Here is a 24,072-nt window from a genome sequence, read left to right on the forward strand (position 1 = left end):
TCCTGAGCAGCGGAACAGGTCTTTAAGGACTGTGGTAAGACTATCCCCGATACAAATATAGCTAATACTATTTGGGTATAATTACATTAGTTGTCATGGCACCGTTTAGCAGATTACATCGCGCCGTTGAGTTTCTTGCATGGGACAGTGCGGGTGGTTTCGTGTAGGTAGGAAACATAAAGCTGCATCATGTTTTGCATGTGGAAATTCGCTGTGTGTTACACCTGATTTTATGTGACTGTAATCAAGATAATAATTATGATATTTCACTTATGCCAAAGTTCTGCTGCGTAGCGGATAAGAATTTTTTTAGATTGTACGAGATACTAAATCACATCTCGATTGTCTCCATCACATTTTTTCAGTAGATCTCCTCCTTTAGTAGTTTTTTAAAAGCTTTACTTGTGGTCCACTAGTGCAAAAAGGGTTAATTTCACCTTAACTATTTCTCACAGGAGCATGTGGGCAGGAACTTTGCTGCCAGACCCTCCTCTGCTACTTACCTGTGTCTGTTTCTTAAGGTAAAATGTTATTCCTGTGCTCTAAACAGTGTGCAGAATTTGTGGGGCTTAATTCCCTGTTTTCAAATAGAAATAATTATTATCTGAACACTTGAGCAGAGCCAGAGCAACAGGCTGATTTAATTTAATTCTGTCAAATGCAACACGTTACATTTATTGACAAAGTTTTATTGGTGTATCATTTAATGTAGGTGCTGCTGGAAGTCCCGTCATTTGCTCGTTGTTACAACTGTAGCATTTCTATAGGCAAAAATTATTCTGTTTATAGGAAAGATAGTACAGGAAATTATCTGAAATACTGCGACAAAAATATTACTAATGTTATTTAATTTGGTTAAATTGATATTGTGCAATTTCATTAACTTTTAAGCGGGGGTGGGGGGAGAATCTGCAAGTAAAGAGATGCTGTTGTCTATATATGCAACATATAAGTTGCACAAGCAGCTGATACGTTGAATAATGTGAACAGCGACCGTGCTTGTAGTTCTGTGAGAAAATATATCACAGTTGTGAACTGTGAAGAAATGCACTTGGTGTAGCGTCCCACCCAAACCTGATAAACAGCGATTTCATTTATATTTCATTTCTTTTGCGAGAGGTGAGCATTTGCTGCACAGTGTTACTACTTCTGTGATAGCTGATTCATCTCTTTGCTATGCAAATTTGAAGTATACAAGGACTCGGTACTTTTATTGAAGAAATATGCCTGCAGGCTGTATTGGTAGGCTTTGGGGAGATATCTGGTTTGGTGTGAAATAAATAGTTGTTCAAAGATCACATGAATTTCTGTCTTAGAAGATGAAAAGTGACGCTGTGAGCGTTTTGAGCGCGCCCTCCCGTACCCGGCGCGCGGGTTTGTCACTTGGTTTTGGTTTTTCAAAGAAACCTCGTGGTGAAATGCCAGAGCTGCAGGTGGGGTGGTGGAGAGCACAGCAACGTGTCACCCCAAAAATGCAAAAATTAGGACTTAAATTTCAGACACCACCCAGTCCCAACCTCTGGGGTTTTGACCATTACCGGGCCTGGTCGAGGGAGTAGTTGCTTTTGCTTAAACATTTATTTTCAGACTGTTTTAGTGCTTGGCTTTAATGAATGGATTATATACTGTAATTCAGGTTTATGTACGAGTTGTAGGCATCCAAGTTTGTGTATTTTGAGTGGAATGGGAGGAGAAAAAACCCTCTGAAAGCATTTGAGTGAAAGATGCTTTGGTACTTGCAGCTGGTGTTAAAGATTTGTCTTGCTGAAGAACACAAAACATTTCCTTAAAAACCATTTGCTGCCTGATGCAGGACACGCTTTAATAGACAATTACAAAATATAATAGCAGCTTAATCAAACTTAGGTTGTAAAATAGCTTTTAGGTTAAACCCAGCCCCTTTTTATTCTGTTACTTTAAAAAACATTGATCAACTCCTCACTTCAGTAAGAAATTCCTTCTCGGTGTGGTTTTATTTTCCTTTTTCTCTCATCCAGCAGACATAGTGGTTTCTTTTCTGCTACAGAGGAATAATGTGCCTTGGAAAAATTTTAGCCTTTTCTATGAAAAAAACTTTATCTTAATTTATCTAACTGCGGTGAGGACTTATATACTTCAATATTCTAAACTAAATTAACTTGCTTGTACCTTTCCATAGAGGCACTTTGGATTTCTTCTAAGTGTGAATCAGCACCGAAGTTTAAACACCTGAACTTGTGTTTCTTGTGCATGCTCAGGTAATACCCACTGAAATTAATAATCCCCATGCTTGTCTACGTGATGAAGTTGTTATACTGATTTAAATAGAGCTGATCAAAATAAATTGCAGCTCTCTAGGTGGGACAGCAGCAGCTTTCCCTGTGTGTTTCCCCAAAATGTCCTCCCTTGTCTTAAATTTGTCATTTTTAATGCTGTCCTATTGTTTTCATTGAGAGGGATTAGTCAAGGTAAATCGTAGCTTTTGTAGCATTAACATTAGTTTATATATGTCATGTTTGTCTCCTAGCTAAACTAAATACTACCTTTTTTTTTTTATCCGTCATAGTTTGTTTAAAATAACTAGTCTACGTAGAACTTTATATAGTGTCTCCAGTGAGGAAAAAAATCATTAACAGATGCATGTTTTCAGCACTTTTTTTAAAAAAATAATGTTTGCATTTCCTGATTATCACTGCACACCCATCAGAAGGGTGCAGGAGGACCCCTTTCTGGTGGGGGGGTGTTGTTTTTTGGAGGGATGGCTGGAACCACAGCCATTGTTTCTCAGGTGTCTGAAACAATGGCCTTGCATGGGTGCTGGGGAAGTCCCAGGTAATGGCAATTAGGCCTGGAAACCATTAAAATAATTTGGCTGTGGTTCTTTGGGTGAGACCAGTGTCAGAAGAAGCAATGTACTTTGTAAGGTGTTAGCAGCAGATTAAAAATAAAAATTATAATATCTATCAGGTGTACGCGGTGTAGCTTCAAGGAGAATATAGTTTGTGGACATGCCAACTGTGACAGGGGCCTGTGCCTGAGTTGGATTTCATGTGCCTTTCTCCTCACGAAATGTAACGTTTTTTCCTTCACGTTTCACATAGAAGCAGACAAATGAGGAAGAAAATCAAATATTTTGTGGGAAGCATATGGAGGAGCCCTCCTAGGCCTGTTTTCATTATGTTTCCAAGCCCTTTGGACAGAGTTCTGAAAAGCAGGATGTCTGGCAGGCCGGGAAGAACGAGGTGCCTGGCTGCTCTTCCTGGGCCTAATGGCAGAGCCTCCTTTGATCAGAAGGAGAATTATATTCTCTAATTCTTCTACAAAAGTTCTTTTAAAGTCGTCAGCCGGTCGTTTGTGCTCCTCCACGGCTTTTGTTTAAAAAAATAAAAGTAATTTTATTGAAATGGAAGCACGTCGCCAAACAGCGCGAGTTAAACCTACCTGTATATCCCAGTCGGGATCTGCTTTATTGCATTTTTTCTGTTACCAAAAAAGTAGTATTTTTATTATTTGTAAAAGAGGCAGAGCAGGAGACGCTGTCGTACGTAAAAACATCATGAACCATACGTTTGTGAGAACTGATCCTTTCTGCTGGGGCTTTTCTTTAGTTACAGGTTTTTCTTCAGCACTTACATCCTCAATTTACATGCCTGCCTTCAGATTTTATCTGTTCTGACAAAGAGTACACAGATAATTGCTAAAATAGAAGTTAGCAGGAAATTCGAGGGTCTTTTTTTGTGTTTCTGAACTAGACAAAATTGTTATAGTACATTTCTATATTCTCGTTCTTTTAGATAATTATTTCCTCCTGTACGTAAGTAACGCTATTAACAGTGACGGTGCTTTGAACTGTCATTTCGTACCACTTGAAGTTAATTGCTGGAAAACCGGGGGTTTTTTTTCTCCACGTTAACCAGTTTCATAGAAAGTGCATCTCTTTACTGAGGATGTCACTGTGAGGTAGTAATAACTACAGTAAACTGAATAACGGAGCAATCGAGCCTTTGATCGTGCAAAAACGTAAGCACGTGTTGAACTCTACACTCGACCTATCCCATTTACTTGATATTGTTGCAGTGTAAAGCACCAAATGTTATAGTTTATATTTACTGTTCTCAGTAGTTTCTCTGAAATGATAAGAAAACCAGGCATCTTATCCTGTAGTACGGTGAGTAGAACAATGAATATATCAGCATTGATACAGCACGAGCTTGCTTTCAAAATAATTGCAGAGGATGAGCTGATTTTGGTGATTTAATAACTCAGTATCTGCATAGTCATTCAGATTTGTATGAGGGATTTTTCCTGCTATTGGAGGCAATGAAACACAAAACTTGCAATAGTTGTTGTGGTTATCCAACAGTATGTAGTTATAGAATACTTATTACATGATCTTTAGTGTCTGTATTTAATCTACTGCAACTTTCTAGTTTACATTGAGGGATGCGACTCACAAGACTGTCATTTATATTCCTTTACATTACAAAATGTACTTGACAAAAGACTTGAGATAATTTTTCTCAATGTTTGGATTCTGTGGGATCAGAAGTCAGGCCAGTACATCCCAATGTAGCAAGTACCTTCTTGGAATATGTTCTGGGATTATAAAGTGGAGAAGTATGTACATTTTTTGTTAGCGCCAACAATGCCTTCATTGTAGGAATCTTTTTTTGAAAAGATTTAGTAAGTTTAATAATTACTATGGAATACTTACAAATGCGTCTTTTCTGCGAAGAACTGAAAGAGATTTTTTTCCTATTGGCATTTGGAAAGCAGAAAAAAGTGACTACTACAACAGAATTTTATTAATGAATGATTTACACTGGTTCCAGCTGTGACCATGTGATTAGTCCTTCACTAAGCAACAATGGGTATTTTCTTTCTGCTTTTATTTGATTTCCAAGAATGTGTCATCTGTTACATAAACTGCTGCCAGTATACCCCATGTATACTGGTACTTTTTATTTCCCCGAAGCGTAAGATGAATACCCACCCATATCCTTCTGGAAATACTGTTTTAAATGAATTGGGAATTTTATTGACTATATCTGATTCAGCATGCCAAAAGTCATAAAACTTAAAATATTTATTAAAAGCACTAGGCTGTAGGATGCCTTGTTCCCTGGTAGTGCAAAAGATAGATTATTTTCACTTTTACATTTCTATCTTAATATTTTATTACAGCAATACAATGTGTTATAGAGGTGGACAAGCCTGCAGATTGAAATGTGGATAGTCCAGATTGTTCCTTTCCCTCGACCATATGGTGTAGTTCTAAAAGCCTTTTGTACGCTGTCTGTTCAGTTAATTGTAAACTCGGTCTTTAACGTACCTTAAAAAATGAGATATATGTGAACTAAAAGTCACCATATCCTCTGGTAAGTAAAGTTTGCTATAATATATCTAAATTTACAGTCCCGGTCTCTTGGTAGATTTTCTTTCTGGGCGAATTTGAAAGTCTTTCGCTGTTTCTTGGTAACGAATGTGAGTCTGTGCATGTGGAGAGACAGGTTTTTCCATTTCCTCCTCAAGAAAGGGGGGGAGATTTGAGTCTATAATGAACATTTCATAATATTTTTGCTTGGCAGGCAGCTCTGCCAGTGGGTGATGTGCAGGAACATCGAAGATTTCTGACAGATGGATGGTAGGACTTCTAATACACCTACACACATTTCGGCGTCTGATGTTCCCCGTGTTCCTCTGATGCCTGAGAAGCTTCTGCTCACAATTTGGTCTGATGTTGCCCAGCGCTGGGCTTTAGAAGAGCAGAACCAAGTAAGTCTCTCTCTGAATTTTCATATGCCACAGAGAGGCTAATTTATTATAGTCCTTGCAGAGCGAAGCATTTATTATGGAGGCAAAACAATTTATATATATATATATATATATATATAAAATAGAGTTAAAAACTAATTGTTAGAGAGTTTGAGAATGAATTTTATTTTCTGTTGTCTCAACATAAGAAGCTATTTGGGACAAGTGACTGTGGCAGGATGCAAACCCCGCTCTCTCCCCCTCCCTTCCTTTGATATGGAAGGAGTAGACACATCTCCCTCTCTCTCTGCTACTTGAGGCTGACAGCTTCTTTTGTTTGGCCCCAGAGCCCCTGGCCAGGGCCGTTAGGAGAAGGGAGTGCTGAGGCACCAGGGAGCTGCTGGGCACCCACGGCCAGTGTGGGGGACGTTTGGAGGCTTCAGGGGCACCCACAGCCAGGGTGGGGGTGCAGAGAAGCTTCCTTAATGCCCACAGCTGATCAGCCTATAAAAACGGGACTCTCATCGAGACTCTTCCCCTTGTTGTGGGTCTCTCGGAGCAGGAGCGAGATGCTGCCACCGAGAGCCCCGGGGATGGAGACTCCGCTTGCCTCGCCGCCACGGGTGTGAGGAAAATAACCCTCGCAGGATTGCGAGTGTATCTACTTCCCGTGCACATACGCACGCGTACTTTCCGTGCTCGATATGAGCACGTGTAAAATTAATCCTCGCGTAATCGCGGGTGTATTTTCCTCCTGTACTTCCACATAAGCATGTCTAACTTTCTGTGCACTTTTGCACGCCTACTTTCCGTGCTTAATACAAGCACGTGTAAAATTGACCCTCACAGGATTGTGAGTGTATCAACTTTCTGTGCACATTTGCATGTGTGCTTTCTGTGCTCAATATGAGCACGTGTATAAATTTTCCTCCCGTGCTTCCACATAAGCACGTGTAACTTTCTGTGCATATTTGCACGTGTATTTCTCCTCGCAGGATTGCGAGTGTATTATAAATTTACCCTCACAGGATCGCGAGTGTACACTTCCCATACTCAATACATTTATCCCTTTAAAATAATCCCACACCGTGTTCAGGCAAGTGTGGACTCTTCCCGGACTCAGGGACGGCTCTGGTATTGTTTTTGGTGAAGCCACGTGCATGCACTCTGTGGACCTCCTGAATTATTAGTTGCTGCCCCTTAATCATTTTCCTCAACTGATATCCGAGCCTGTATTTAATTCACTTTTGGAGTGCTATAACCCTGTTTCTCATCGGTTTAATACAAGTTGTTTTGGACCCTGTTGTCCCTTAAACTAACCTCGGGGTGCCTCCGTGACAGTTTTCAATGAAGATTGGGTTGATACATCTACAGAGAAAAGAGTCTCATTGAAACTACACTTCTGTGGGTCCCAACCTGTTTTTCAGCATTGGAATGGTTGCTCGTTAGTGGTAGGAAGGCTCATGTAATTTGTGGCTTTGGAGATAAAAAAAAATATCACTGAAATTAAAGGAAGAAAAAAAAGCCAAAACATTGGAATCAAGCAAGAAGTAAATGACAATAGTGGAGAGTGAGACTAATGTGCTGTGAGTGGCCTCTCATAATGAGACTTATTGATCTGTACTGAATTTTCAAGGGATTTTGGATATTTTATCAATAGCTGAATGCAATGGAGTGGGTAACCTTAGGGGATATTAGAAAGGAAAAAAAATGCATTTTTTGCCTGCAGTGATTAAATAAAGTAATTTTGACCTTTGTTTAGCATGCAGAAATGGAGAGAGCTTCAGCAAGAGTCTTCTCAAAATGGAAACAAGTAATACCCAGTAGCCAATAGCACATCTATTTCTTCCCATTAGACAGTGTTGTGAAATGGTGTAAAAGTCATCAATTTAAATAGCATGATGTAATCGAACAGCTAAAAGCTGCTGGATAACCATAGTTTTTCTTTCTTTGGCTTTTTGTATTCCTCAGCATATAAGACGTTTTATTTAGTAGTTTCTTCTAAAATTTCACCTTTTGGAAGGATGAAAAAGGAGCAAGACGGGGTTTGTATGCTGCAGTGATGCTGTGCATAGTGACCAGTGTATATGGTGAAATGTGCAGCATCTTATTTTCATTCCCTACTTTTTTGGCTGCCAAGTGAAATCAGCGGGAGCGAGAAAGTGTCTGTGGGCAGAACTCTTGCTTTTTGCAATCCAAGTAGTTCAGAAGCTCTGAAACGCAAGAAACCACACGTAATGCTTGAAGAATCCAGCTGTAATTTTGAGAGCTGAAAGAGAAAGCAGTGAGCGAATATTTGCTGCAGCTTCCATATGATGAGAGCCGTTCTCACAGCCTGTGATTTGCCACTTGCAGAGAATATATAAAACCAAAGCTACCTGTTTTTACTGCTCACTGGCAAATGTGAGGCTTAATTCATTAGAGCAGACAGCGCAAACAAGATCTGCTCACTTGAATGGTTTTTAAAAAAGGGCCTAATTTAACTTGTCATGATAATTCCAAAATATGAGAAACAACAGAGTCATAGAAAATAACATTTTCAGGGAAAATGTAACAGTGTTTTGGTAAAAAAAAATATTTCATTTACTTGTATTTTAATGGCGGTTTCTTTAATATTGTGCCTGTCCACCCAGAAACAGTTATTAATGATGCCAGCTTAATTTGTAAAACAGCAGAGTTAGAGACTGGCACTTTTGTAGACTACGGATTTGTTAGATTTGTCAAAATACCCCAAACTATTTGGCTGCTTTTGAGGATTGCATCTCTTTCAGTAAGTCATACACACACAAGTTCAGCAATTTCAAAGAAGAGGCTGGACTTTCATGCTTCTTAGAGGACTCGAAAGCATCATTGACATGGTTTTACCAGTATGGGAGGTCTGGTTTTTAGCGGTACAGATTTCCCTGGGTTCATGTGAGATGTGTTCAGGGTTTCAACCTGTGGGCAGATTAGAACTCCAAATATCAAAACACTTGGGCTTAGAGGAGCATGTGCAGAGTAAGTGTAGGAGTAGACTTAAAGTATTAATGAGGAGGGGCTGGAAGAGAGAGAAAAAGAACAAAAGAGCAACAAGACTGGGGAAGGGACTTGAACACAAGAGCTATGGGGAGAGGCTGAGGGAGCTGGGCCTGTTTAGTCTGGAGAAGAGGAGGCTTAGAGGTGACCTCATCACTCTCTAGAACTACCTGAAGGGCAGTTCTAGCCAGGTGGGGATTGGCCTCTTCTCCCAGGCAGTCAGCAATAGGACAAGGGGGCATGGGCTTCAACTCTGCCAGGGGACATTTAGACTGGATATTGGAAAGAAATTCTTTCCAGAGAGAGTGGTCAGGCATTGGAATGGCTGCCCAGGGAGGTGCTGGACTCACCGGCCCTGGAGGTTTTGAAACTGAGATTGTCCATGGCACTTAGTGCCATGATCTAGTCAATGGACTGGAGTTGGACCAAGGGTTGGACTCAATGATCTCTGAGGTCTTTTCCAACCCAGCCCATTCTGTGATTCTGTGAAAAAGTTCAAAGAAGAGAAAAGGATGATGTAGGTCTAAGGTAGGTACAACAGGAGATAACTAGAAACGGAGAGAGAATAGGAAACAAAATAGAAGATGTTAAGAAACAAAAAGAGGAAATCAGGAATTCAGTCGTTTGAGGAACAATTCATATGCTTTCAAGAAGTGTGGATGTTCCTTTTGAAGATAGAATTCATCAGCTAACCAGATGAAAAATAGATATTAATAGAGGATAGAAAATTCTGTCTCATTTTCACCTTAAAAAATGAAAGTACAATCTGGGTAAAATATGTATTTGTCTGTATTTTCTTACAGGGGTTCATGCTAATGGAAAATGAACACTTGTTCAGGGTATTTTTTCACGTGTGGCAAAATGGCAAGTAAATTCCTGCTGGTTTAAAATAGAATGTGTGTTGAGGTGGCTGGAAGTAGGACACAGAAATCACTGCTCCTTTCTTCTGCTCTTGGCTTTATTGGAAAACTACTGTTTGAAGACTGTGTAAATCCCAATTTCTAATTCAAGTTTTCTCATCTGTAAAGCAGAGATAACAATACCTACCTACCTCATAGGAGTGTTGTGAGGTTTAATTAATGTTTGTTAAGCTCTCCAGCCTTTTTGGACGAAAGCGGATAAATGAAACCTCTTGTTAACAATGGGAAAGTGCCAGGCAGAAGATGTAGAGTGATTTTGAGGTTGGAATGAGGAGATAGAACAGTTACACTTTATTTAAAGCATATTAAAGAAAAAAAAGGAAAATGTTTAGTTAGAAGTGATAGAATTATTAGATTTATTGAATCCAAGTGTTTTCTTACAATTAGCTTGTAATTTGAACATGTATGTAGGTCTAGATCATCTGGATTAGATGATCTTTTGAGGTCCTTTCCAATCCCTAACATTGTGTGATTTGGCGATCTGTTTTTTGTTTCAACTTCAGATAGTTTAGAAGTTCGTTGCCTTTGAAAAGTTGAATAATTCATCTACGTTCCCTTTTTTCCTCCATTGGGAGGTGAATTCTTTATAGTCTACCTACCTATGCCAAACCAAACCAAGTGTTTCTCATCCTCAAACTTGTATCAAGGTTTCTGGAAGGGCTGAACTGCTGTATTTAGAGGTCATAGACTTTGGAATAACAAATAGGCAACAATAATAGTAACAAATATATGAAATTCTGTGTATGTATATGTGTCTACAGTATAATTTGAGCAATCCAATAAGAAGATCAAGAGAAAAATTTTTGAGACAATTTTGACACAAATAATAGAGTTGAATTAGTATTGAGTGATAAGAAAATTGGGGGGGGATTAGCTTTGCTACACCTTGTTTCTGAAGCTTTTTTTTTTCTGATTCAGATAGGAAATAGTCAAAATAACCTTTCTTGTTGCAGTCAAAGGAAATGCTGTGTATATTCACCAGCAAGTTTCTTAGAATTGACTGTGCCTGTAGCTGTAAACTTAACAAACATCGTGGTGTGTCAGCAACATCCCAGGTGTCATTATAAATGTCAGCAGTATGTAAGTGGCATTTGTAAATAAGCACAAACATGCGAAATGGTCCGTGTTTGTTACCAACCCCTACGCACCTTCGCTGTGCCGGAGCTTTGTGCTTGGTTGAGGAGCTCATGTGAGTTGAATGTACACTAAATATCAAGTGGTGTTGCACAGCTTGAAAAGAAAAAGAACTTTAAAGAAAGCAAGCAGACTTTTGATATTTTTTTCCCCAAGTTGTTCTGTTAATGCCCAAGAAAACGCTTCCACGAGTGTTAAGAAACCAGCTGTCTCTAGACTCCAGGAAAAGTCATTTATGGATCTCTCTTGTCCATAGCCATTCAGACTTTCAGTGGAAGGCAGAGTGCCGCTGCTCTCGAGAGGAGCTTGAATCAACTCGCATGAATATTGCCCTCTCCAGGGATATTGGCATGCAAAACAGATGTTGTTCGTCTTCAATGCACCTCACAAATGGGTTCTTAACCACTTGGAAATGAACAGGCAGAGTCGGGAGTAGGTTCTCTTCAGCGGAAGCGAACTGATGTGTAATCAGCGTGGATAGGTGACAATAACTCCTTTTCTCGAAGTGTTTGGTACTGTTTAATTTGGGTACCTTGCTGGTGTTGTTTTCCACTGTATGTATTTACTAGAGGCAGCTAAACCTGTGCAAGCGCAGCAACAAGCTGTTGTCATTCCGAACATCCAACATTTTTGTTTTTCCCCCCCAGTTTCCCCTCTCTCTTAATTATATTTTATCTCCAGTATTCAAACTGGGAGAGTGAAGCATCTTGCAAGCTATTTCTTCTTTAAACATGGGGCTAAACCAGTTCCGTATAGCACCTTCAAGCATCTACATCTGACTGATGTTTGTGGGACCAGCCTCTGCTTAAACAGAGATGGAAGATAGAATTTGAAAAGCTTCAGAAAGATCTCAATCGTTTGCCTTGTAGTAAGATAACACCCATGTAACACCTCTCTTAGATTCGGATCCATTTTATGAAAGCGATTTGTGAAAATCTTAACATAATTGAAGGTACTTTTAAGTTCATCTTTGTACACAAAGCAATTGTTTCCTTGCTTTATCTAAAATTAGCAAAATATAGTGGTGTCCAAAGCATCAGCATAGCAAAAATGCAGCGTCTTTATTTTCAGCTGTGACTGATAAATAAGGATGCACCAGCTTCCCTGGGTCACAGAGTAACTTCCAACGTATCGCCCATAAAATCCACTTAAAGGAAGCGAACTTTTGGGGCCTAAATTTTCTTTGCTTGAATTTTGGCAGACTTCTGAGGCTTCATTGCTCAGCAGGGTGTATTTGTTACGGGGACTGGAAGAAGGTGCAGCTGCCAAGGGCAGAAGTTTGTGAAGGTGATAGTGGTTCACAATTTCCCTTTTTCCTTTTGTTGCCTGGAAGTCAACACTAAGAAACTTCTTTAAAACTACCTGAGGTCACTGGAGTTCTAGTGAAGACTAAAAAACATCATCATCATCTGAAAACTCAGATGAGCCACTGAACTTGACTTTTATCAAGAAGGAGTTTTCTAATTCAAATAATCTGGATAAAAGCACTAACCCAGTATTTGGTATGAACCCATTTAGTGCCAAACCTTTATACACCACACTTCCACCACAGAGCGCGTTTCCCCCAGCCACTTTTATGCCACCAGTCCAGACCGGTATTCCTGGGCTGCGACCATACCCAGGACTAGATCAGATGAGCTTCCTACCACACATGACCTATACTTCACAGAATCACAGAATGGACTGGGTTGGAAAAGACCTCAGAGATCATCGAGTCCAACCCTTGGTCCAACTCCAGTCCATTGACTAGATCATGGCACTAAGTGCCATGTCCAATCTCAGGTTAAAAACCTCCAGGGACGGCGAGTCCAGCACCTCCCTGGGCAGCCATTCCAATGCCTGACCACTCTCTCTGTAAAGAATTTCTTTCTAATATCCAGCCTAAATTTCCCCTGGTAGAGTTTAAGCCCATGGCCCCTTGTCCTATTGCTGACTGCCTGGGAGAAGAGACCAATCCCCACCTGGCTATAACTTCCCTTCAGGTAGTTATAGAGAGTGATGAGGTCACCTCTAAGCCTCCTCTTCTCTAGACTAAACAACCCCAGCTCCCTCAGCCTCTCCTCATAGGTCTTACGTTCAAGTCCCTTACTTACCCAACTGGAGCAGCTACTTTTGCTGATATGCAAAAAATTGGGATTTCATACTTCACCAAGCCACACAACAGCAAATGTTATGGTAAATAGGCAAGAACTTTTCTTAGTCTTAATGTGTTTGGGTTGAAAGCGCTTGTAGCAAAAGGGTTCACGGTTTCACCTGAAGGAAGAGAAAACGCTGTGGATTTGGCTTGAGTTACTGGCAGGTTGGTGTTATTTCTGCTGAGCGGTTCCTATGAGCGTTTTGAGACCTGACAAGTACCTGGTGTGTTTTCACAGTGTCTTAAGCTCCACAATTGACTATTCTTTGTAAATGCAAAAAAAAAAAAAAGTAATGAAAGATAATATCGAAGCTTTTGGCTGTAGTGTTGCTTTGAATCTCCTTGCAGGTGGAAGGGTCTCTGATCTAACCAATGCCTTTATTTTAAAGGTGTTTCCAAGCTGTGCACGTGCTGTTCTTCAGGTCTCCAAGAGGCACTTAGAGCTGCTGGTGATATTGTCAAAAATTTCCTGGTGGCTGGAATAACTATGTGAGCCTTAAATCTGTAGTACGAGTCAGAACCGCTTCTTGACTTGCTGGTGAAACTTGTGGTCGTTGTGTCTTTGAAATGAAGAAGTGGGAATATTGAGCACAGACCTTGCATGTATGAGGTGTAAAGGGTTTCCCATGCTGGCATCTCATCATATCAGCGATATCAGTAAGAGCACCTATTAACGCCAGCTATACTTTAATTAATTAGGATTTTCCAGTAATGGCCTTTAAATAGTTTCTTGAGCTCCAAACGCTGCAGTGAAGATGGTTTTCTCTGCACCCGTGTAGTCACGGCCGTTATAAACCACGCTTCACATTAACGTTTGCAGGAGGAACACGCTGGGTTCTGCAGGTTTGCTGAAGTGGCTGATGAGTACCAGCATCGTTTGGGTTTTGTCGAACAGGATGTTTGATTTCGATAAGGGTTTTCAGGTTTTAGGAGGGAAGTTTGATGAGCATGGCCAGTTGACTCAGGCACAGGAAATGATTTTCAGGCCTTTTTTTTTTTATATTGGCAGAGAGGTGAGCATCAAATGACACTAAAACTGAAATTTTAAGCGAGTTTTACTATGTTCCTGAGTTATAATGAAGTAAAATTAAAAAAGAACTGTCTTTAACTCTTTTCATTGGAGACTCCAATAGCTTGTGCTACAGCCAGATTTTGGAGTGTGCCACCACAACAACATTAAGGCACAGGTTTTTTGATGTTGATGGTTTTAATGGTGTTTTTCTAATCCCAACCATCTGATGATCTTCAAGGAAAAATTAATTACATCTTGTTGTCTTCTTTGCATGTCCTTGCCTTGCTGTTACGTGTGGCCGTGGTCCTCCCATCTCTGTGAGAGCCTCCCTCAGACATTAATATTTATTCATTTTGCCGTATCCACTTTTAAACCATCAGCTCAGAACCTAAACTTGTTTACAAAATAACCTTCCCCAACAGATTGTTTTGTGAGGCTTGTATATCACTTTTATTAATGAAAAAAAAACAATTCCTCAAATGCTCACCATTTAAATTGACAGATGATACCAGACGTCTTTATTTAACTCATGTCAGTATTTTTCAGCTTTCTGTGATGTGTGTATCCATAGAGACTTTCCAGTGGAGGATATAGGCACCTTAACTTTCTCATAGTGGCACAGTAAAATAAAATATCTGAATATGCTTATTTTCATTGCTTTGAGCAAATCCCTGGAAGTATTTCATAGGCTTTGAGGACAACAGAATGGAAAAAAACTGGTGAAAGTGGTAAGATTTGCTATTCTTGGGTCAGCAGGTATCTTGGGCAATACTTGGACAGAGCCATTGGAAAGCACTTTGACCGTACTCCAGAGCCTTTAATTTTGCCACAGCCTTTTCAGAATGTTTTGTTAAAACTTTATAGGGAAATTATCTACAGGAAACGTGATGCCGCACCGCTAAATTAAATGGGCAACTCTCATTGTGTTAGATTTATAAATTGGTGTGGGTAACAGATCATGTCAAGTTGGAAATAGGATGTAAATATTCTTCAAGTGGAAAAATATGTTTAGCACCATATAAAGTCCTTGTTTGATGTTGTGTGATGTTTACTATGGCATCTGAGAGCTTTTGAGCAGTTTCTGGTGCTGAATGGAGTTAATGAAGCTAATGAAATGTATTTTTGTTCTCATAGATCCATAGTGTGAAGCATTGGTTGAGATCCTGACAAGACAAGAGTCGGCCAAGTGAAAACCCAAAAATTACTTCATCTGTTGTATTCTATGCATAATAGTTAAAATTAAGGGTATTTTGTACAGCTAACTTCGCAACCTTGAAGTTACTTTATGAGTCACAAGACTGTCATATCCAAACTGCTGTAGGGACCTTATACATAAATGTTGCTGCTTATAAACAAATGAAAACCTGATGATTTATTCTCTTCACTTGGTGAAAGCTTCTGTAGCTTTGCAAAATCCTCATGATTATAATTTTAAATTGCTTGTGGTGCAGGTTTTTAGGTGTATAACATGGCAGATATATTTGGCACCCCTTTCGAGGTCCATTTTCCGTCACGACTGAACCTCACCGACATGTGTTGTGAAGTTCACATATCCGTCCCTGGGTAATACTGCTCCGTGTGGGACTCCTCCCGGATTTCACAGCTGAACTCAATTTGACAGTAAATCTCATCCCATCCTTTTTGTTGACTCAAGGTGTGACTGAAGATGCAGATCCTTTCATCACATATTCAAAGGGATAGTTTCTGACTGCAAAATAAATCTGGCTTGTGCCCACTCAAAAGTTGCTGCCAAACTTCTCGGGCTACCAAGCCTAATGCTTCAATTAATGTTTAAGTTAACTCTTGCAATTCCAGCTTTTGTACAAGAGGAGTGTTTAAAGCGCTAAACCTCAAATTTCCATGCTATGAGAATGGTTCGCTGTTCGTCATGTAAGGTTTTACTATTTCAAATTTGCTGTAGAAAACTAAGCCAATTTTTTGATGTAGGATGGTTCTGTTATCTCATGGAGCAGTTAATGATGGCTTCTACGAACTATAGATTGTCTTTCATATAAAATTAGTTAAAATATCTGCAAGTCATTTTTTTTCAAGTGTGTATATATATATGTTCTTAAACTGGCTATGGGTGCAGTTCGTAATTCCTACCTTTCTATAGAGAAGCTGCTCTGAAGCCCAGAATGTGTAGAGCACATTTCTCATCATATTCCTAATAAATTGGAGAAATTTCAAAGTGCCAGCCCATTATTACCAGACTGGTGCTTTTTCTGTAATAGGAAACTAGCAACTAATATGTCTCCTGTCAAGTTTAAAAATAGCGCTACATCTCCCATTACCACACCTATTAGTTCTCTATCCACTTGGAGATATTCTAAATCAAGTATTGTTCATCTATTTAAACCTAATATAAGCCCTCAAGATCATCAGTATTATCAAATTTATAGTAACTGGTACTGGAAAAGATGAATCTTGCAAACTGCCTTGAGCCTTCAAGCGCCATAAACACAGGCCAAATAAGTTGGATAAAACCAACATGCCATGAAACCACATTGGCAGTCTCTGTTAAAGTAAGTTATCATTATTCCAGGCTTTTGAATTACATGGCAAACGGGAGCTTATAATTAACTGTTAAATCAGAATAACTGATTTTCTATCAACTACAAATGCTAACCTTGCATTTTCAGGTGATGCTCTTACAGTAGATCTGTTCTGGGATTTTTGAAAAACCTGTTACTGGCTGAAGAGCCCAAAATAACCTTAGAACTTCTTGTGAATCACAGAATAGTTTGGGTTGGAAGGGACCTTCCCAGCTCCCCCAGTACCCCCCCTGCCATGAGCAGGGACATCTTCACCAGCTCAGGTTGCTCAGAGCCCCGTCCAGCCTGGCCTGGGATGTCTCCAGGGATGGTTCATCTACCACCTCTCTGGCCAACCTGGGCCAGGCTCTCACCACCCTCAGGGCCAACAATTTCTTCCTCATGTCCAGCCTGAATCTCCATCCTTTAGTTTAAAATCATCACCCCTCTTCTTATAACAGGCCTTGCTGAAAAGTCTGTCCCCATCTTTCTTATAGGTCCCTTTTAAGTACTGAAGGTAAGGGATTGTTTAATATCTACCACTCTGCAGCGTGCTCGTGTCAACTTCTGGAAATCTGTTTGGACTATTAAAGGGAAGAAAAGGCGGAAGAAACTGTGGAAGCGTAACCCAGTTTGCTGGCGATGGGTGGTTGTGGCTGTACTGGTTTTCCTGGCTGATCATGGCCCTGGTTCTCCGCCACTCTTTCATCTTTTCCTATTCTCTTTTGGCTTAGAAATCAGGCAAATGTCCTTTGAATTAAATATCAAAAATAGTGACTTTGTGAATCTGAACTCAGGAAAGTAGTTTACAGACTGTTTAGTTTCACCAATACCCTGTTCTGGACTAAGTAGACCACTTAGTAGATGAATTAGAGACATTCAAATCAAGTTGTGTGTTGTAATTGCTGCTGACAATGTACTGGGAGTCAGGAGATCGGGCAGTGAAATTTCCCTGGAAATACCTGTTTTGAGTGCTGTGCTCCAAGGGGAGGTGGATATATACAGCCACACAGGGCAGTGTGGCTGTATCTGGGTTCGATTTAACCATAAATATGACCCACAGATATTTTTCTCCACTGGAAAAAAATAAATTGCAATAATTTACTTTATTCAATATAGATTAAGATCTTCAAAGATGTTGACTGAGGATGTCTAGAAGCATAAATGCAAAGTATTTATAACAATTTTGGACTGTCAGGCAAGAAGGTGAAAATAAAATTTGAAGGATTAAATTTTTTTGCTTTTCTATAGCTGAAAAAAACACCCCTACAACACATTTAATTTACAGCAGGAAATAAAAGCCATTAATGACTTTGCATAGATAAAATCATAAAACAATTTAAATACTGAGTTTTAAAACGTATGCTCGGCATCAACAACCTTTTCATATGGATCTATAGCAATATTGTTTATTTAATATGCACAGGATGATGTGTGGATTTTACACCATGTTATTTTCTAAACATGTAAACTTCAAAAGGAGCCGTTAGGGTCTCTTGTGTCAGCGTGGCTCTGGATTAATCCTGAAATTGTAACTTTCCTGCTGTTGCATTTCAGGGTAGAAAGCAGAGCTACCAGAATAGAGCCTGTTGATCCTCACTGTTTGTATTTCAGTTAAAATCAAAGCATTTCTTTCAAAATTGTAGTGTTGGCAATTGAGAACGCATCATCTCCCGTGCTGTGGTGTTCCTCACCTCTGTGGGATGCACACCTGTCCTGTGCTCTCACCTGTGAGCGTTTTCAGGAGTGTAATTCTGAGAATGAGGAAAAAATAAGTGCACATTTTAAAGTGCATTATAAGCAGTTGTGTTTTCAATATATGTGTATTAACAGTACGGCTTAAAATAGTCTATTGAAGAGTAACTTAGCGGTCCTTTAGGCAAACACTTCAAATAAGTATCATAAATAAGCTTTACACTGAGAGGGATTTTGAGGCAGAATTCTCAGATGGGGGAATCCTTACCTGAGACCATCGGGAATTCTGTTGTTTTCTCCCATTCAATCTGGTTTTATTTCTGGCTGGGAATTAATTATCAATGTAACAAAGACAGTCAAACATACATGTTAATCGTAAGCACAGAAAAATTAAATGTCATATTTTAGTGTTTAGCGACACAAAACCAGCACAATCCCTCCTGGTTTTGGTGGTGACTGTTGGGGGTCTTTGCTGCCTGCAGGTAACACTGGGTTTTGATGTTCTGTAGGTGTTTGCAACTCTCGGGTTGCGTGGATGGGCCAGACTGTGGTTTAGGGGCGTCACCAGTACATTAACATCGGTGCCGATACAGACAGCCAAATAAAGGTGAGCGATTTTGGTTTACCACATTCTCAAAAGAGGGAGAGAATTTCTTGCTTTTTCCAGTCGATTTGTATCAAAGATCAATTAAGCGGCACTCTCGCCTTGCGCGTTTATGGAGTTTAGTAATGACAAACCGCACAGCCGGTACTTTTGGGTGATCTAAATAGGAGTTGAATTTTGGTCAAACTTTAAGAACGTGTTTGTGTTGAAGGTTTCGGTGAGTCACTGGCGCGAGTGGGAGGGGAGCGCGGGCTCTTTCAATCTGGGTCTGCGTGTCTACACGCGGCGTCCCCGCTCCAAACGGGTGCGTGTCCTGGGGCTGGGAGAAAGGTAAAGATCCTGTAATAATCCTATGGAAAAATCCCATTTTACCGGAATGTGAGAAGTTTTTGTGTTTATCAGGTGTTACGGTGTGTTGATCTGAAATCATCCGTAGATACATTTACATCCACAATTCGTACCTGCTGGGTTTTGTAGTCGGTTGAGTTGTAAGATACCAAACCACGTGTGCTCTGGATACGGCGGTGGAATAAATGTCTCATACGTGTGGGACTGCGACCGTTAAAACAATCATTACTGAAACCATATACCTTATTTCCTGTAACTAATGGCAGCTCTCTACCTATGGAATATATTAACAATTATGCCTTTGGTTTTGGATTGTTGCTCAACTATTTTGTTGGACAGATATTTAAACATGATCTGTAATTTATGTTGTCCGAGTACGTCAATGAACGGAGCTAATGATGGCTTTCTGATGCGAGCTGTGCTGATGTTTGTGAAACCACGCTTCTGTTTGAAAGAGCGAATGTATGTTCTTTAATAAATCATGGAAAATGATGAGTTTTCTCTGCCTAGGTTGGTTAACAAAAATACTTTGCTACTTTTTGAACTCCAGGTGAACAGCAATTAATGATTCCTGCGGCTTGTTGAACGGTGAATTCTTCTGTGCCCTTAAAGTAGGTTTTTATTTATTACCCTGTGTAGTGCTCAGGATTTCTTTTGAAGGGAAATCATTGGGTCAAACAGCAGTGGTGCATTTAGGGACTGTGTTTTCTGCATTGTCACCGTGTGCTGGAGCTGAAGCAGATGACAAAAGCCCTCGATGAATGTGGCTTTGAGAAACAGCACCTCATCACCTACCTACATTCCTCAGTACTTAATGTAATACTCTCTTAGTCATGTCATTTTTGATACTGTTACCACCTGAGAGGGTTTTCTTATTTTCAGATAGTTTCTTGTTAATATATATCCTGAAGAATGTGCTGCTAGCAGTTGGTACAGGCAGAGTCACTCACTTTCAAAGCAGTTTTTTGAGAGGAACACCCAGGATTGTTGGCTCCAGAGAGGAAGCACAGTAATGAGAAAGGGGAAGCCGTTCTGTTTTTCTAATATTTGTTGTTTTCTTTGAAATGGGGAAAAGAATACCTGGAGTGATTTATATTTAATTGAGGATTGCATTCCATCAGATACGCTGAATGTTCTCAGGCCATTTATCAGCTGTGTCTTTTCAAGACCTCTGAGGAGTCTGCGGTACATATTTACCTTAACTCGGCTAGGTCAAGGGAAATAAAGCAAAAATAATAGATGTTATTTTTCTACGTGAACAAAACTAGAAGTCATGTGGGTGAAATATGAGGTAAATAAGTGTCCTACCTCCTCTGTGCCTTTTAAAATTATTAGTTATATATAATATAATTTCCTTTGCGTTATCAGTGTATCTCTTTAAAACAGAGGATTTATTGGCTTTTTCATTGTTCCAGCTTAGTCAATCCCTGAAGTCAATGAGACATATATTGTGCTCCCGTTATTCTTCAGTAGTTTCATGTTTAAGTAGCCTCTTGTTAAGAAAAAAAACCTGAACAAAACATGCCACAGTTGCTCCTTATTTAACATATTTTATAAATGTAATTGGATGTATATTTCTGGGGAGGTACGAGGATAATACGATACTAGAATCCTACAAGTGCTATTGAGGATTTTAGTGAGCAGTACCTAAATTTTTGGGGAACGAGAGTTTAATAAGAAAGCCTTTAAGCTTCAGGTTGTCTCTGGGTGCGTCATTGCCGCTTTTCACGTGCTGCTGCCGTGGGGTCTACACGTGATATTGCGAAGAATTGGGCAGCAAGAACCATTTAACCCCCACTTCACGACGCGTCCACAATTCCAACCCCGTTTCCCAGTGTAAATAGCCAAAGGGAACTTATTGCACGGCGATGTTTGTGTAATATTTGCATAACGTGCTTTTATCAATAGATCTAAAGGTGGGATAAAGGCAGAATAACCTAAATGTCAGGGTCTTGAAGCAAGAAGGAAACCCGAGAACTGAGAGAGTTTCTTACCGTCAGCACGTACAGTCATTCTCTGTCCCCGTGAGGGGCACACGGTGAAAACTGTTGCAAAATAACACCCAAGAGCACGTTGTTGATTCAGCTAAACCCAGCGATAAACCGGTTTCAGAACCAGCCTGATGAAGTGCGATTTGATCAGATATTTCATGAGCAAATCACTTTATTACTGATACCACTAATGATTGGTAAATTAACTGCAACTCGTTCTCCCTGAGCGACTGACTCAATGACATTTACCAACTTTTCACATATCCCTTTTTTTTTGGGGGGGGGGGGGCTGAATTTGCAAAACGCTTCCTTCTAGTCTTTTGAGTTAAATTTTCGACGATGTTTGATGACAAGCGTAGCATGATTAATTACAAATTGTTCTTTAGGTGAATAGTGCGTATTCTCAAACACAGCTTGTGTTTTTATAGCAGTTATTACCCTGCAGGCTCCAAAAGGGCTTTGGAGTTGAGGCTCTGATTTCGGTTACATCATTGTGAATTCAGAAAACGTCAGTGATCTCAAAAGTGTGATTATGTTTTTGTCTTTATTTTGAAATTAGGTCAGTGGAAAAGAGAACTGAATCTGTTTTGCTACCTGAAAAGCAGCAAGCTTCAAAATGGAGTGAAATCTCTGCTTCTACAAGGCAATCGTTTTTTTTTTGAAAGCAACATGTTTGTCCACAAAAAATAATTTATTTGAAACAGTATGGGGGAGTGAATAATAAAGCAAATTATAATATGAATCCAGGCTGGATTAGGGCAAGGAAAGTCAGAGCATGGAATACTTTTGCTGATTAATCCGTAATGACCCGGGAGATCGGCATTGCTGTTTCTGTTTGCTCCGTGATGGGCCAATGACTCAGAGCGATCTAAAGGCTTCTTATATTTTGTCTTGCAATTAGATTTAAGTCAGCGTTTGGGCTTTTATTGCTGGCAAGTCGATCTTTTGATAGCTACAGTGCACTCGTAAGGTGGGTTTGTTTGCTTCTTTTCACAGATCACAGAATGGACTGGGTTGGAAAAGACCTCAGAGATCATCGAGTCCAGCCCTTGGTCCAACTCTAGTCCGTTTACTAGATCATGGCACTAAGTGCCATGGCCAATCTCAGTTTAAAAACCTCTGGGGACGGTGAGTCCAGCACCTCCCTGGGCAGCCATTCCAATGCCTGACCACTCTCTCTGCAAAGAATTGCTTTCCAATATCCAGCCTAAATTTCCCCTGGTAGAGTTTAAGCCCATGGCCCCTTGTCCTATTGCTGACTGCCTGGGAGAAGAGACCAATCCCCACTTGGCTAGAACTGCCCTTCAGGTAGTTCTAGAGAGTGCTGAGCTCAGCTCTAAGCCTCTTCTTCTCTAGACTAAACAAGCCCAGCTCCCTCAGCCTCTCCTCATAGGTCTTATGTTCAAGTCCCATAGGTCTTATGTTTTCTGCCCTCTGATCACAAATCCATACATTTTTTTAACCTGGTCTTGAATTCAACTAAATTGCAAGGTTGAGATGATGATTGAGATTTTCTGGAGAGTGTGTAGCTCTCTGTTGAATTCTCGCTTTTTGTCAGCAGAAGCTTTGAGAAGATAAGGATTACAGTCTGAAACCACCAGAAATTAGAGGTCAGGAAATGCATGTACCGTCTTGCGATATACGGCATCAAACGTGACGCTCGAGCAAAGAAGTTTAATGCAGAGTCCTCCCTTTTTAAGGGTATATAGAGAAGGAAACCATCAGAGAAGCAGTCTTGGATGGTGAATACCTTTCAGGGTTTTTGTTTTCAACTTCTGTCTCTGATGGTTTTGCTCAAAGCATCTGAAAAGCAGCTTTTTCAGTGCCCCAAGTCTGTGACTCACGAAGGAGATGAGCAATAGTCACAGGGTTTTCGTCTTTCCCGTCGCTTTGGGCAGCGCGTTTTGCATCCTGTTTGCGAGCAGCACTGGGGTTTCTCAGCTCAGAGCTTCCTTAAGCCTGCAAGACTCGTCTTTTCCAGCTATTTTGGAGTATTCAGAAAAAAATATCACTTGGATGGGGATCTCAGCTCCCAGGGATGCAGGAGAGTCCTGAGGGATGCTCAGGCTGCATCTCCCCAGGCTGCTTTCTGGCTTTAACTCACCCAAATGAACATTATTAGCAACTCTTGGGGCTAAAGGTGTGCTTGGATTGTTCTTTGGCTTTATCTACCGCCAGCAAAACCTGTGAAAAAGTGAATAAACTACTTCCTAACCTAGGGAAGAATGCTGCATTCAAGAGTGTGTAAAGTAGAGCTGCTTTTAAATATCTGATTGAAAAGAGAATAGTAAATTCAAAATGCAGTATTTCTTAAGTCATGCATGTTTTGATTAATTTAAAAATTAAAAATGGTATCTTTGTCACGGTCGAAACTAATAGGTGTGATAATTCTACCATCAAGTAGCCTTTTCTGAGGTAAACTCATTAATATGATGTGGAAGATCAATTTCATAAGGAAAATGAAGACACTGTAAGGCCTCGCAATGTCTCTCTTTTTCTCCAATATCCTTTCCTCAAATGAAAGAAAGTGTATTTCTAAAGGAAAATATTCCTCTGCTGTCGTTTTCAGAATCCAGACGGATCTGAAGCACTTGAAAAATGAGTGTTCTTCTCGTTGAAGCCTTTTATGGTGGTTCCCACAAACAGCTGATGGACCTTCTCCAAGAAGAGCTACAGGATGACTGTGTCCTCTGCACCCTCCCTGCCAAGAAGTGGCATTGGAAAGCACGGACTGCTGCGCTTTATTTCATGCAAACAGTGCCAACAAGTGCTAATTACAGGTAACCCAGGAACTGAATAATCTCAAAACTCAAATTACAGGGAGACCTTCAAGAGGTCTCATGAGCTGGCTCCTCAGTTATGTGCATGCAAGCATCTGTGCGCAAGCAAATGGAGACTTGCTGTGGACATTACAAGTTTTTCTTCTTGCATTGAGTATAAAATACGGGAAAT

The 24,072-nt window shown here is 40.1% G+C and overlaps 1 protein-coding gene across 50 annotated transcripts in view; it reads left to right on the forward strand.

The window, feature by feature from the left end:
* GTDC1 (glycosyltransferase like domain containing 1) overlaps positions 1-24,072 on the forward strand; it is a 188,874-nt gene that overhangs the window by 38,981 nt on the left and 125,821 nt on the right. For 23 of the 50 annotated variants that reach the window (XM_065070259.1, XM_065070254.1, XM_065070286.1 and 20 more), the window contains one exon: positions 23,690-23,900. The exons of 3 other annotated variants lie outside the window; for them this stretch is intronic. In XM_065070259.1, the coding sequence (XP_064926331.1) occupies positions 23,798-23,900 (103 nt within the window). In that variant the 5' untranslated portion in view covers positions 23,690-23,797. Of the gene's footprint in view, positions 1-455; positions 522-2,158; positions 2,238-5,567; positions 5,755-18,686; positions 18,785-23,689; positions 23,901-24,072 lie in introns of all 50 variants that reach the window. 24 more of the 50 variants (XM_065070253.1, XM_065070270.1, XM_065070263.1 and 21 more) reach the window with 10 other exon arrangements.

The sequence above is a fragment of the Columba livia genome, chromosome 7 (assembly GCF_036013475.1).
Source record: "Columba livia isolate bColLiv1 breed racing homer chromosome 7, bColLiv1.pat.W.v2, whole genome shotgun sequence".
Classification (NCBI taxonomy): Eukaryota; Metazoa; Chordata; class Aves; order Columbiformes; family Columbidae; genus Columba; species Columba livia.